The sequence below is a fragment of the Mobula hypostoma genome, chromosome 7, assembly GCF_963921235.1.
Source record: "Mobula hypostoma chromosome 7, sMobHyp1.1, whole genome shotgun sequence".
NCBI lineage: Eukaryota > Metazoa > Chordata > Chondrichthyes > Myliobatiformes > Myliobatidae > Mobula > Mobula hypostoma.
This window is the reverse complement of record NC_086103.1, coordinates 187,078,914-187,095,019: the sequence shown is the minus strand read 5'-3', so window position 1 is coordinate 187,095,019 and position 16,106 is coordinate 187,078,914. Positions and strand designations below refer to the sequence as shown.

General features: G+C 46.1%; 1 protein-coding gene across 1 annotated transcript in view; it reads right to left on the bottom strand.

Annotated features, from left to right (window-relative positions):
- Positions 1–16,106, bottom strand: part of slc6a7 (solute carrier family 6 member 7) — a 77,945-nt gene that overhangs the window by 35,618 nt on the left and 26,221 nt on the right. The window contains exons 2-3 of the mRNA XM_063054792.1: positions 2,582–2,810; positions 186–317 (exon numbers count right to left, since the gene is read on the bottom strand). Of these exons, the coding sequence (XP_062910862.1) occupies positions 186–317; positions 2,582–2,810 (361 nt within the window). The remainder of the gene's footprint in view (positions 1–185; positions 318–2,581; positions 2,811–16,106) is intronic.

The following is a 16,106-nucleotide window of genomic DNA, read 5'->3' as shown; positions in this document are numbered from 1 at the left end:
GCATTCTTATTGTAATTTTGAACATAGAACTGTCCAGCACAGAACTGTGCCAACCCAAATTGCCAACTAAACTCATTGCTTCTGCCTACTGGCCTTCGGGCCAAGTCCTTCCACCTTCCTCACTTCCAGTGCCCATCTGACCGTGGTCACCAGTGTTGTTGCCACGGGCGGCGCAATGTACGGACCTTTCAGCAGGGGGCAGCACTTCCACACAGTGATGGGACCGGCCCCGCCGTATTGTCCCAGGCTGAGCTCCATGAGGAAAAGCGGCAGGCCCGTCACCAGCATCATGATGAGGTACGGGATGAGAAACACGCCTGAAAGACAGAGAGAAACAGGGTCAGAGACAGACACACAGAACAGGGTCAGACACACACTGACACAAACACAGAGAGAAACAGGGTCAGAGACAGACGCCCAGAGAGAACAGGGTCTCTCTCACACACACACACACACACACACACACACACACACACACACACACACACACACACAGAGCAGGGTCACACACACACACACACACACAGAGCAAGGTCACACACACACACACAGACACAGAGAACATGGTCACACACACACACACACACACACACACACAGAGCAGGGTCAGACACACAGACACAGACACACACAGACACAGAGAACATGGTCACACACACACACACACACACACACAGAACAGGGTCACACACACACAGACACAGAGAACATGGTCACACACACACAGCAGGGTCAGACACACAGACACACACACACAGCAGGGTCAGACACACACACACACAGAACATGGTCACACACACACACACACACACACACACACATACACACAGAGCAGGGTCAGACACACACAGACACACAGACACACACACAGAACATGGTCACACACACACACACACACACACACACACACACAGCAGGGTCACACACACACACACACACACACAGAGCAAGGTCACACACACACACACACAGACACAGAGAACATGGTCACACACACACACACACACACACACACAGAGCAGGGTCAGACACACAGACACAGACACACACAGACACAGAGAACATGGTCACACACACACACACACACACACACACACACACACAGAGAACAGGGTCACACACACACAGACACAGAGAACATGGTCACACACACACACAGCAGGGTCAGACACACAGATACACACACACAGCAGGGTCAGACACACACACACACAGAACATGGTCACACACACACACACACACAGAGAACATGGTCACACACACACACACACACAGAACATGGTCACACACACACACACACACACACACACACACACAGAGCAGGGTCACACACACACACACACACACACACACACACACTCACAGAGCAGGGTCACACACACACACACAGACACAGAGAACATGGTCACACACACACACACACACACACACACACACAGAGCAGGGTCAGACACACAGACACAGACACACACAGACACAGAGAACATGGTCACACACACACACACACACACACAGAACAGGGTCACACACACACAGCAGGGTCAGACACACAGACACACACACAGCAGGGTCAGACACACACACACACAGAACATGGTCACACACACATCACACACACAGAGAACATGGTCACACACACACACACAGAACATGGTCACACACACACACACACACACACACACACAGAGCAGGGTCACACACACACACACACACACACACACACACTCACAGAGCAGGGTCACACACACACACACAGACACAGAGAACATGGTCACACACACACACACACACACACACACACAGAGCAGGGTCAGACACACAGACACAGACACACACAGACACAGAGAACATGGTCACACACACACACACACACACACACACACAGAACAGGGTCACACACACACAGCAGGGTCAGACACACAGACACACACACAGCAGGGTCAGACACACACACACACAGAACATGGTCACACACACACACACACACACACATACACACAGAGCAGGGTCAGACACACACAGACACACACACACACACACAGAACATGGTCACACACACACACACACACACACACACAGCAGGGTCACACACACACACACACACACAGAGCAAGGTCACACACACACACACAGACACAGAGAACATGGTCACACACACACACACACACACACAGAGCAGGGTCAGACACACAGACACAGACACACACAGACACAGAGAACATGGTCACACACACACACACACACACACACACACACACACACAGAGAACAGGGTCACACACACACAGACACAGAGAACATGGTCACACACACACACAGCAGGGTCAGACACACAGACACACACACACAGCAGGGTCAGACACACACACACACAGAACATGGTCACACACACACACACACACACACACACACACAGAGCAGGGTCAGACACACACACAGACACACAGAGAACATGGTCACACACACACACACACACACACGCATACACATGTACAGAACAGGGTCAGAAACACACACAGGGAACAGGGTCAGGGACGCCATTGTAAACGCAGAGGCTGACGGGGTGGGTAACAGGAGCTCACCTCCTCCATTGCGGTAGCAGAGGTAGGGAAAACGCCAAACGTTGCCCAGCCCTACGCAATACCCGACGCAGCTCAGCAGAAACTCGTGTTTGCCCCCCCAGCTGCCCCGGCTGTCGGGGGCCTCGGGACCGGGTGCTGGAGGCTGAGCCTGCGGCAAGGCTTCATTCCCATCCTGGGCCCCTACACTGTTCTCCACGGTCCCATTGCTCAGTGTCCAGGAAGCCTGTGTCTGGGGAGAAGATGGACAAGAAGCAGGAATTGGTCAATGTGACTATTGTGATACTGGTTATTATTGTATCAGGATACTGTGAAAAGCTGGTCTTGCGTTCCGTTCATCCTGATCAGATCACTACACAGTGCCTCGAGGCGGGACATGGTAAGCCAATAACCATACAGAATCAAGTGTAACACGACCAAAAGGGTAACAATAAGGTGTAAGTCCTTGCAGAGAGAGTGACGGCTGCTTGGGCTGGTGGTACACTGCCGTGATAGAGACCCTCGGGGCTGGTGGTGCACTGCCGTGACAGAGACCCTCGGGGCTGGTGGTGCACTGCCGTGACAGAGACCCTCGGGGCTGGTGGTGCACTGCCGTGACAGAGACCCTCGGGGCTGGTGGTACACTGCCGTGACAGAGACCCTCGGGGCTGGTGGTACACTGCCGTGATAGAGACCCTCGGGGCTGGTGGTGCACTGCCGTGATAGAGACTCTCAGATAGGCACATGGAGGTGGAAGGAAATTGAGGTGCAGAAAATTTGCACACTCGGCCAGCTCCATCATTAGTACTAGACTGTCAGCATCGAGGACATCTTCGAACAGAGCCATCCATCATCCTCTTCTCACTACTCAAGGAGCCTGAAGACACAAACTTAATCTTTTTATGAACAACTTCTTCCCCTCCGCCATCAGATTTCAGAACAGACCACGATCCCTGCCACACTGTTTTGCTCTTTTTCCGCTACTTGTTTATATTGTTATACTTCTCTTTATAACTTAGCGCATTTTTAATGCATTGCACTGTACTGCTAATGCAAAACAACAGATTTCACATCAGCCAATGACCTAACATGGGTCTTGTACAGCTCGTTGTCAGCACGACGCTGTACTGCACCAGTGACCCGGGTTCAATTTCCGCCGCTGTCTGTAAGGAGTTTGTCCGTTCGCCCTGTGACAGCAGGTTTCTCTTCCGCGTGCTCCGTTTCCCTCCCACTTTCCAAAGACGTACAGGTTAGGGTCAGTGAGTCATGGGCGAGCTGTGTTGGCACTGGAAGTGTGTGTTCACTTGCGGGCTGCCCCCAGCACACCCTCGGACTGTGTTCACCATTGACATAAATCACACCTTTCACTGCATGCTTCGATGTAATGCAAGATTCAATTCAACGTTGTTGAATGTCATTTCCAGTACATAAGTGTAAAGGAGAATGAAATAATTGTTACTCCAGATCCGATGTAGCACAAAAAAACAATAAGATAAGAACACAACAATAAAAAAGCAATAAATTTAAATACATAAGATAGCTTATACACAGAGATTGTATGTCTATAAAGTGAGGGGCATAATTTTAGAATGGAGATGAGGAATTTCTTTAGCCAAAGAATTGTGAATCTCTGGGATTCTTTGCCACAGGTAGCTGTGGAGCCAAGTCTTTATGTATATTTAAGGCAGAGGTTGATAGATTCTTGATTGGTCAGGGCATGAAGGGATACGGGGAGAAGAGAGGAGATTGAGGCTGAGAGGAAAATGGATCAGCCATGATGAAATGGTGGAGCAGACTCGATGGGCCAAATGGCCTCATTCTGCTCCTATATCTTATGGTCTTATGGAGTGTCTGTACATAAAGTGATTCTGACAGGAAATGATGAATAGTGGTGGTGGGCGGAGGTGTTGATCAGCCTCACTGCTTGGGGAACGCTTCTGTTTTTGAGTCTGGTGGTCCTGGTGTGGATGTGACATAGCCTCCTCCCTGATGGGAGTGGGACAAACAGTCCATGAGCAGGGTGGGTGGGATCCTTCATGATGTTACTGGCCCTTTTCTGTATATACGTCCTTGATAGCGGGTAGGCTGGTGTCGGTGATGTGTTGGGCAGTTTTGACTGTCCGTTGTAGAGGCTCCCTGTCTGTCGCAGTGCAGTTTCCGTACCATGCAGTGATGCAGCTTGTTCCGATGCTCGCTACTGCACGTCTGTAAAGTGATGTGAGTTCATAGTCCAGCTCTCTTCAGCTTCCTCAGAACGTAGAGGCATTGGTGAACCTTCCCGACTGTGTAGAATGTGTTCCTCATCATCTTTATAAATCTTCCTCTCTTACTGTAAGTTCCAGCAGCTTTTCATCATTTAACCATTCTGTCTTTGGGTCTTCGTTCCAGACTCTATCTTCACAACTTAAAAACTCTGCCTTCAGTTTCAACCTTCAAAAATGAATCACTGCACACTTTCCTGGGTTGAATTCCATCTGCCAATTCTCAGCTCATCGCTCCATCCTGTTAATGTCCCATTGTAACCCTCGACAATCTTCAACACCACCAGCCTTCATGTCACCTGCAAACATACAAACCCACCTAACATTTCCTAATCGAAGGGTTTCAGCTGAAACATCAACTCTACTCTTTTCCTAGACGCTGCCCGACCTGCTGAGTTCCTCCAGCATTTTGTGAGTGTTGCTCGGATTTCCAGCATCTGCAGATTCTCAAACAACAGGAATTCTGCAGATGCTGGAAATTCAAGCAACACACATAAAAGTTGCTGGTGAACGCAGCAGGCCAGGCAGCATCTCTAGGAAGAGGTGCAGTCGACGTTTCAGGCCGAGACCCTTCGTCAGGACCCACACGAAGGGTCTCGGCCTGAAACGTCGACTGCACCTCTTCCTAGAGATGCTGCCTGGCCTGCTGCGTTCACCAGCAATTTTTATGTGTGTTATCTGCAGATTCTCTCATTTCCCATTTCCTAATCCAAGTCAGTTATATAAAAATGACAAGGAACAGGGGTCCCAGAACAGCTCCCCAGGAGCACCACTGGTCACCGAACTCCAGGCAGAATGCATTCCACCTAAAACCACCCTCTGTCTTCTGTGGGCAAGCCAATTCTGATCCACACAGCCAAGATGGCATCCCTGGATGCCATGCCTCCTGACTTTCTGAATGAACCTATCGTGGGGAACCTTGACCAACACCTTACTAAAAATCCATATTGTTAGAGAGTGTAGAATGATGTTCTCCCAAAGGAGATCATCTCAGTGTCTGTGCGCGACTGAGTTTAATTTGGGGAGGCTGACGCACAGGCCGCCACCATGTGATCCTTGAGAGATCAGGGTCAGGGACCAGTGGACTGGGGACTCTCCCTGCACTGCCATGGTGTGTGTCGTCATCTTCCATCAGCCACACCATGGAGGTCGTGGTTCAAACAAATCCAAAATCCATGTGCATTTCATCCACTGCTCTACCTTCATCAATTGTGTTTTGCTACATCCTTAGATGTGTGACGGAGAGGATACTGACCGGCTGCATCACAGCCTGGGATGGAAACACCAATGCCCCGGATGGAAAATCCAACAAAAGGTGGTGGATACGGCCCAGTCCATCACGGGTAAAGCCCTCCCCACCATTAAGCACATCTACTTAGAACGTTGTTGAAGGAACGCAGCATCCATCATCAATGCCCCCACCACTCAGTACCTGCTCTCTTCGCACTGCTGCCATCAGGAAGGAGGAGAAGGTACAGGAGCCTCAGGAGCCATATCACCAGGTTCAGGAACAGTTATTACCCCCTCAACCATCAGGTTCCTGAACAAGAGGGCTTAACATCACTCATCCTCACTTACTCCATCACTGAAATGCTCCCACAACCCATGGGCTCGCTTTCAAGGACTCTTCATCTCATGTTCTCAATATTTAATGCTCCTTTAATGCATTTATTCAATATTATTTCTTTATTTTTCTTCTTGTATTTGCAGAGTTTGTTGTCTTTTGTATATTGGCTGTCCACCCTCTTGGTGCTGGCTTTCGTTGATTGTATTATGGTCATTGGATTTATGGAGTATGCCTCCAAGAAAATGAACCTCAGTGCTGTACAGTCTGACATATATGTACTTTGATAATAAAATTTACTTTCAACTTTGAAATTTGAAAGAATTCAGTCAGGCTCGTGAGGTATGACCTGCCTCTTTGAATCGGAATCAGATTTAATATCACTGGCATATGTCGTGAGATTTGTTATTTTGCAGCAGCAGTGCACTGCAATACATAACTTACAATATAATAGTATAGAAAAGATAAATAAGTAATGCAAAAAAACCCCCCAAAAAAACAAAATCATGAGGTAGTGTACATGGGTTCATTGTCCATTCAGAAATCTGATGCGGAGGGGAAGAAGCTGTTCCTGAAATGTGGAGTGTGTGTCTTCAGGCTCCTGTACCTCCCCCTTGATGGTAGCAATGAGGAGAGGGCACGTCCTGGGTGATTGGGGACCTTAATATTGCACGCTGCCTTTCTGAGACATCGCCTTTTGAAGATATCTTCAAGCTGGAGAGGGTACTGCCCATGATAGAACTGGATAAGTTTGTAACTTTCAAAATTTATAGAAAATGTATTATCAAAGTACAGTACATATACGTCACCACATACAACCCTGACATTTGTTTTCTTGCGGGCATACTCAGTAAATCCAAGGAAAATAATAGAATCAATGAAAGACCACCCCCACCATGAGGAACAAATGACCAGTGTGCAAAAGGTAACAAACTGCAAATAAAATAGAAAGAAATAGTAATAACTAGACAGCGGGGTGACCCTTTGAGAGAAGGGTAGCGCAGTCTGATGTGACCAGAATGAACATTAAATTTTCTTGAATGCTATTGGTATTGCTTTGCTTTGGAAACTGAAGTAGAAAACCTCAGTTTATTAAAGAAGAACGACGTGTAGCAAAGCAAATATAGCTGTTCGTCATTTAACGAAGGACACTTTTGGTGGCATCACTTCTGGTTTATCTGCCACCCTTGTGCCTCTCGTTGTCATTCTGGAGATATGCAGCCTTTTCATCCCCCATCTCTTCAGCTCTTCTGCTTTTTGTTCTTTGTCTCTGATCCTGGAGACGTGCATGCCTCTCCTCCTCTGTCTCTTCTTCTCTCATCTTTTTTTGTCCTGACTCTTTGATCCTGGAGTCGTACGGCCCTGGCCTCATCCGATTCTTGTTCTCTCCCTCTCCTTGCCGCTTCCCGACGACATTTGGCATCATCCCTTGACCATAACGTCCCCCTTCCCTTTCCACGCGGCATAATTAGGCTGACCATTTTTTTTACCCTAATGCTGGATAGAAGATATGAAGCAGTAACACCAAAGGATGCTGATTATTCTTGATGATATGGTTGGCGCTTGCCTAAATGGATGTGATATAGTCACCACTGTCCTTTGACTGTAGCAAAGGGTTTTATGGGTGTCTTGAAGTACATCATTACAATAAGATTTAATTATCGCTTATTGATGGGTGGCAGTTAGATCTGTCCCAATCCTGCACATGCTGATGTTGATTAGCAGAATGTGACCCCTCGAAATAGAGCTGCCCAGCCCTTTTGCTCCACTAGGTGTCGCTGCTGAGGCTGGCCGTGTGCATGTGTCGGGCGGTCGCGTCCCAATTTCCATGATGGTGGATCGGTTCTTGGGTGAAAACCAGTCTGTAGGTTTTTGGCAAATGAGCAATTTTATACGAATATATAACCCTGAACTTTGCCTGCATTCTGTAAGTTAGCGTGTTTTAATTAAATTTAGCCAAAAGAAGTGCCACTGTAATGCACTGTTTGCGCTAATTGGAGGTCACAAACAGACAGACAGACAGAGCACTAGAGTTTTAGTAGTATATAGATAGATAATAATAAATAAATAAGCAATAAATATTGAGAACAGGAGATGAAGAATCCTTGAAAGTGAGTCCATAGGTTGTAGAAACATTTCAGTGATGGGGCAAGTCAAGTTGAGTGAAGTTACCCCATCAGGTTCAGGATCCTGATGGTTGACAGGTAATATCTGCTCCTGAACCTGGTGGTGAGGGTCCTTAGCCTCTGCAGTCATCTGCGGTAATAACTTCCACAGATTCACCACCCTCTGGCTAAAGAAAGTTTTCCTCGCCTCTGTTCTTAATGGACTTTCCTGTATTCTGAAGCCATGCCCTCTGGTCCTCGACTCCCTACTGTAGGAAACATCCTCCCCATTCCTCTCTCTGTCCAGATCTTTCAATATTTGATTGGTCTCAATGAGATCCCCACCTCATTCTTTTAAGCTCCAGTGAGTACAGGCCCAGAGCCATCAAGTGCTCCTTGTATGTTAACCTTTCATTCTCAGGATCATTTATGTAAATCTCCTCTGGACCTTCTCCATTGCCACAGCACCTTTTCTTAAATAAAGGGTCCAAAACTGCTCGCAATGCTTCAAGTATGGACTGATCAATACCTTATCAAGCCTCAACATTACATCCTTGCTTTTGTATTCCAGTCCCCTCAAAATAAATACTAACATTGCAGTTGCCTTCCTCACCACCAACTCAGCCTGCAAGCTAACCTTTAAGGAATCCTGCACAAAGATTCCCAAGTCCCTTTGCCCCTCAGATTTTTGAATTTATTCCCCATTTAGAAAACAGTGTATGCTTTTATTTCTTCTACCACAGTGCATGACCATGCACTTCCCAACACTATATTCCATCTGCTCCCTCATTGTCCATACTCCCAATCTGTCCAAGTCGTTCTGCAGACTCCCTGCTTCCTCAGCACTACCTGCCCCTCCACCTACAGTATCTTTGTATCGTCCACAAAATTGGCCATGAAGCCATCAATTCCTTCACCCAAATCATTGACATATAACATAAAAAGAAACAATCGCAACACCAGCCCCTGTGGCAGCCAACCAGAAAAGACTCCCTCTATTCCCACTCTTTGCCTCCTGCCAATCAGCAATCTCCAGCCATGCTGGCATCTCTCCTGTGACACTATGGGTTCTGATCTTGTTCGTTAGCCTCATGTGCAGCACCATGTCAAAGGCCTTCTAAGAAACCAGGTACACAACATCCACTGACTTTCCTTTGTCTATCCTACATGTTATTTCCTCAAACAATTCTAACACATTTGTCTGGCAAGGTTTCCCTCAAGGAAACCAGGCTGCCTGTTTCGTCATGTGCCTCCAAGCACCCCAAAACCTCGTCCTTACGAATAGACTGTAACATCCTTCCAACCACTGAAGTCAGGCTAACTGGCCTGTAACTTCCTCTCCTTTGCCTCTCTCCCTCCTATAAAGTGAAGTGACACTTACAATCTTCCAGTCCTCCGAAATCATCCCAGAATCTAGTGATTCTTGAAAGATAGTTACTAGTGCCTCCCCACTCTTTTCAGTCCCCTCTTTCAGAACCCTGAGGTGTACAAAGTAAATTTATTATCAAATAGCATACTTATCACCATAATACAACCTTGAGATTTATTTTCTTGCGTGCATTCACAGTAGAAACATAATAGAATCGATTAAATACTGCACCCAACAGGATGGACAAACAATCAATGTCCAAGAACAATTATCAGTGCAAATACAAAAGAATAAAGAGATAGATAAAGAAATAAATACTGAAAACATGAGATGAAGAGTCCTTGAAAGTGAGTCCACAGGTTGTGAGGACAGCTCAGTGAACCGGTGACTGAAGTTTGGTTTGAGAGCCTGATGGTTGAGCAGTTATAACTGTTCCTGGGTCCTGACGCTCCAGTACCCTGACGATGGATACTGCCTTCATGCAATAACACTCCATGTAGATGTGCTCAGTGCTGGGGAGGGCTTTGCCCGTGATGGACTGGGCCATATCCACCACTTTCTGTAGAATTTTCCTTTCAGGGGCATTGGTGTTTCCATACCAGGCTGTGATGCAACCAGTCGATATACTCTCTACCTCACACCTGTAGATGTTGGTCAAAGTTTTAATTAACATGTCGAACCTACTCAAACTCTTAATTAAGTAAACAGTCTATTTGGCCTCAGATACTTATCTACCTTCACTTTTCAGTTTCCCACGCAGCTTCTCCTTAGTAATAGCAATACAACTCACTTCTGTCCCAACACTCTCCCATTTTTGCTAGTGTATTCCACAGTGAAGAGTCATGCAAAATACTTAGAAAGTATGTTCGCTCTTTCTTTGTCCTCATTCTATCACTTTCTAGCAGTTTGATATCTACACTTTGTCTCTTTCTTACTCCTTATACAGTATATCTGAGAAAAACATTTTGTATCTTGTTTAATGTTATTGGCACTCAACAAATCCCCCCTCTCGGGATCCAACACCAACCTGATCTTCCCAATCTACCTGCAATTTGAAATCCCCTATGGCTATCGAAACATTGCCCTTTTGACATGCATTTTCTATCCCTCATTGTAATTTGTAGTTCACATCTTTGCTACTTTTCGGAGGCCTGTATATAACTCCCATCAGGGTCTTTTTACCCTTGCAGTTTCTAACTCAACCCATAAGGATTCTATATCTTCCGATCCTATGGCAACTCCTTCAAAGGATCTGATTTCATTTTTTACCAACAGAGCCATGTCATCCTGCCTCTCCTTTCGATGCGCTGTATCCTTGGATGATAAGCTTCCAAATATAACCTTCATGATTCAGTGATATCCACAGCATCATACATGCCAATCTGCAAATGTGCTGCAAGTTCATCAGTCTTATACCGTATACTGAGCACATTCAGATATAACACCTTCAGTCCTGTATTCACCCTTTTTGATTTTGTCCACCTTTTACAACTCATCCTGTTGACTGCAAGTGTTCCCTATCATCAGCCTCTCCTTGCTCGGAGTCCCAGTACAGGTAAACCAGCTTAGTAAGTACTGTAAACTAACTGCCCCATCCTCAGCCCCTTGGGTTCAGGTGTAGGCCTGTGAAGGTCAGACCTTCCCCAGTCTGCCAGAGCCTCGAGAGATAGTATGGATGTGATGGTCTGAAGAGCCTGTTCCTGCACTACATGCAGTCTGTCAACCGGTCTCACACCACACTTACGTCACACCTCAAATTCCTCAGTCTCATTACTGCCGACAGAGAGGAGGTACAGGAGCCTGAAGACACACGCCCGGCAGGTCAGGAACAGCTTCTTCCCCTCCTCCATCAGCTTTCTAAATGGTTCATCAACCCACGAACACAATGTCACAATGCTGCTGTCTTCTGGCTCTGCTTATGTACTTTTAATGTATTAATTCATGTAACTTGTGGGTAATTTTTTATACATCACACTGCACTGCTGCCACAAAACAGCAAATGTCATGACATATGTACGTCAGTGATGATAAACCAGATTCCGATTCAGATTTTCATTTTTTGACTAGCACAGACGAGCCGAGCCAAACAGTCTCCCTTTGGGTTGTGAATTATCAGATTGGGTAGATACATGCAGGCTTTTCCCCTCAGTTGGGTGAAAACTAGAACTAGAGTCTTAGAGAAGTACAGTACAGAAGCAGGCCCTTTGGCCCATCTAGTCCATGTAGAAGCCATTTAAACTGCCTACTCCCATCGGCCTGCTCTGGGACCCCAGCCCTCCACACCCCTACCTATCCAAACTTCTCTCAAACGTTGAAATCCAGCTCACATGCACCACCCTGTGCTGGCAGCTTGTTCCAAATTCTCACTACTCTGAGTGAAGAATTTTCCCCTCATGTTCCTCTTAACCTTCACCTTTCACCCTTAACCCATGACCTCTGGTTTTCCCACCCAACATCAGTGTAAAAAGCCTGCTTGCAATTACCCAATCTATACCCCTTATAATTTTGTATACCTCTTTCAAATCTCCTCTCAATCTTCTATGTTCTGAAGAAAACTGTCACAACCCATTCAATCTTTCCTTATAACTCAGGTCCTCCAGACCTGGCAATATCCTTGTAAATTTTCTCTGCACTCTTTCAACCTTGTTTACATCTTTCCTGTATGTATGTGACCAAGACTACACACAATATTCCAAATTTGACCTCACCAATGTCTTATACAACTTCAAAATAACATCCCACAATCTGTATTCAATAACTCGATTTATGAAGGCCAATGTGTCAAAAGCTTTCTTTACAACCCTAACACCATTTTACCCATGACACCGCTTTCAATGAATTATGTACCTGTATTCCCAGATCCCTCTGTTCCACCACACTCCTGGAGGGATTGTCTACAGAGTCTCTGTGGGTGGAGGTTAGGAACAGGAAGGGGTCAATAACTCTACTGGGTGTTTTTTATATGCCACCCAATAGTAACAGGGATATCGAGGAGCAGATAGGGAAACAGATCCTGGAAAGGTGTAATAATAACAGAGTTGTCGTGATGAAAGATTTTAATTTCCCAAACATCGATTGGCATCTCCCTAGAGCAAGGGGTTTAGATGGGGTGGAGTTTGTTAGGTGTGTTCAGGAAAGTTTCCTGACACAATATGTAGATAAGCCTACAAGAGGAGAGGCTGTACTTGATCTGGTATTGGGAAATGAACCTGGTCAGGTGTCAGATCTCTCAGTGGGAGAGCATTTTGGAGATAGTGATCATAATTCTATCTCTTTTACAATAGCATTGGAGAGAGATAGAAACATACAAGTTAGAAAAGAGTTTAATTGGAGTAAGGGGAAATATGAGGCTATCAGGCAGGAAATTGGAAGCTTAAGTTGGGAACTGATGTTCTCAGGGAAAAGTACAGAAGAAATATGGCAAATGTTCAGGGGATATTTGTGTGGAGTTCTGCATAAGTACATTCCAATGGGACAGGGAAGTTATGGTAGGGTACAGGAACCGTGCTGAACAAAGCCTGTAATAAATCTAGTCACGAAGAAAAGAAAAGCTTACAAAAGGTTCAGAGAGCTAGGTAATGTTAGAGATCTAGGAGATTATAAGGCTAACAGGAAGGAGTTTAAGAAGGAAATCAGGAGAGCCAGAAGGGGCCATGAGAAGGCCTTGGCGGACAGGATTAAGGAAAACCCCAAGGCATTCTACAAGTATGTGAAGAGTAACAGGATAAGACGTGAAAGAATAGCACCTATCAAGTGTGACAGTGGGAAAGTGTGTATGGAACCGGAGGAAATAGCAGAGGTACTTAATGAATACTTTACTTCAGTATTCACTATGGAAAAGAATCTTGGTGATTGTAGTGATGACTTGTAGCGGACTGAAAAGCTTGAGCATGTAGATATTAAGAAAGAGAATGTGCTGGAGCTTTTGGATAAGTCACCAGGACCGGATGAGATGTACCCCAGGCTACTGTGGGAGGCGAGGGAGGAGATTGCTGAGCCTCTAGCAATGATCTTTGCATCATCAATGGGGACAGGAGAGGTTCCAGAGGATTGGAGGGTTGCAGATGTTGTTCCTTTAGTCAAGAAAGGGAGTAGACATAGCCCAGGAAATTATAGACCAGTGAGTTTTACTTCAGTGGTTGGTAAGTTGATGGAGAAGATCCTGAGAGGCAGGATTTATGAACATTTGGAGAGGTATAATATGATTAGGAATAGTCAGCATGGCCTTGTCAAGGGCAGGTCATGCCTTACGAGCCTGATTGAATTTTCTGAGGATGTGACTAAACACATTGATGAAGGAAGAGCAGTAGATGTAATGTATATGGATTTCAGCAAGGCATTTGATAAGGTACCCCAAGCAAGGCTTATTGAGAAAGTAAGGAGGCATGGGATCGAAGGGGATCAATTTAACCACTTTCCCCCTGGGATCAATAAAGTATGACTATGACTATGGGACATTGCTTTGTGGATCCAGAACTGGCTTGCCCACAGAAGGCAAAAAGTGGTTGTAGGCAGGTCATATTCTGCATGGAGGTTGGTGACCAGTGGTGTGCCTCAGGGATCTGTTCTGGGACCCCTACTCTTCATGATTTTTATAAATGACCTGGATGAAGAAGTGGAGGGATGGGTTAGTAAATTTGCTGATGACACAAAGGTTGGAGGTGTTGTGGACAGTGTGGAGGGCTGTCAGAGGTTACAGCGGGACATTGATAGGATGCAAAACTGGGCTGAGAAGTGGCAGATGGAGTTCAACCCAGGTAAGTGTGAGGTGGTTCATTTTGGTAGGTCAAATATGACAGAATATAGTATTAATGGTAAGATTCTTGGCAGTGTGGAGGATCAAAGGGATCTTGGGGTCCGAGTCCATAGGACACTCACAGCAGCTGCACAGGTTGACTCTGTGGTTAAGAAGGCATACGGTGTATTGGCCTTCATCAATCGTGGGATTGAGTTTAGGAGCCAAGAGGTAATGTTACAGCTATATAGGACCCTGGTCAGACCCCACTTGGAGTACTGTGCTCAGTTCTGGTCGCCTCACTACAGGAAGGTTGTGGAAACCATAGAAAGGGTGCAGAGGAGATTTACAAGGATGTTGCCTGGATTGGGGAGTATGCCCTATGAGAATAGGTTGAGTGAGCTCTGCCTTTTCTCCTTGGAGTGATGGAGGATGAGAGGTGACCTGATAGAGGTGTGTAAGATGAGAGGCATTGATCGTGTGGATAGTCAGAAGCTTTTCCCCAGGGCTGAAATGGCTGCCACAAGAGGACACAGGTTTAACGTGCTGGGGGGTAGGTACAGAGGAGATGTCAGGGGTAAGTTTTTTACTCAGAGAGTGGTGAGTGTGTGGAATGAGCTGCCGGCAATGGTGGTGGAGGCGGATATGGTAGGGTCTTTTGGATAGGTACATGGAGCTTAGAAAAATAGAGGGCTATAGGTAAGTCTAGTAATTTCTAAGGTAGGGACATGTTCAGCACAAATTAGTGGGCCGAAGGGCCTGTGTTGTGCTGTATATTCTCTATGTTTTTTCTGTGTTTCTTCAGTGCCCTCCCATTCACTGTGTAAGACTTACTCTGGTTGGTCCCACTGAAGTGCAACTCCTCGCATTAAATTCCATCTGATATTTTTCAGCCCATTTTTCCAGCTGATCAAGATCCCTCTGCAAGCCATGATAGCCTTCCTCACTGTTCACTGCATCCCCAATCATGGTGTTATCTGCCGATTTGCTGATCCAGTTAACCACATTATCATCCAGATCATTGATATAGATCAATTGTGTGTAACCATTTCTCCAGATGACGTCAATGGTGACGTCAATTCCGAAACCACTGTTGCCCCAGTGGATCAGTGCATTCGTCACAGTGCATCCCCACAGCAACAGTCTCACAGTACATAGAGGTCATAGCTTAAGGGTGAAAGGTGAAATATTTGAGGGGAAGGTGAGGTAGTGAGAGTATAGAACGAGTTTCTAGCGGAAGTGTGAATTCAGGTTCAATTGTATCATTTAAAGGAAGTTTGGATAGGTACATGGATGGGAGGGTTATGGACAGCAATGTCCCGGTGCAGGTTGATGGGACTAGGCAGAATATCAGTTCAGCATGGACTAGTTGGGCTGAAGGGCCTGTTTTGATGCTGTATGACTCTAGGAGTCTGATTCTCTGTGACTGAGCCATACACCCTACCCTGTAACTGGTCCTGCATCAGGGAGGGGTGCCTCTCTGACAGGTTTCTAAATTTAGCTAAACTTCTGTTG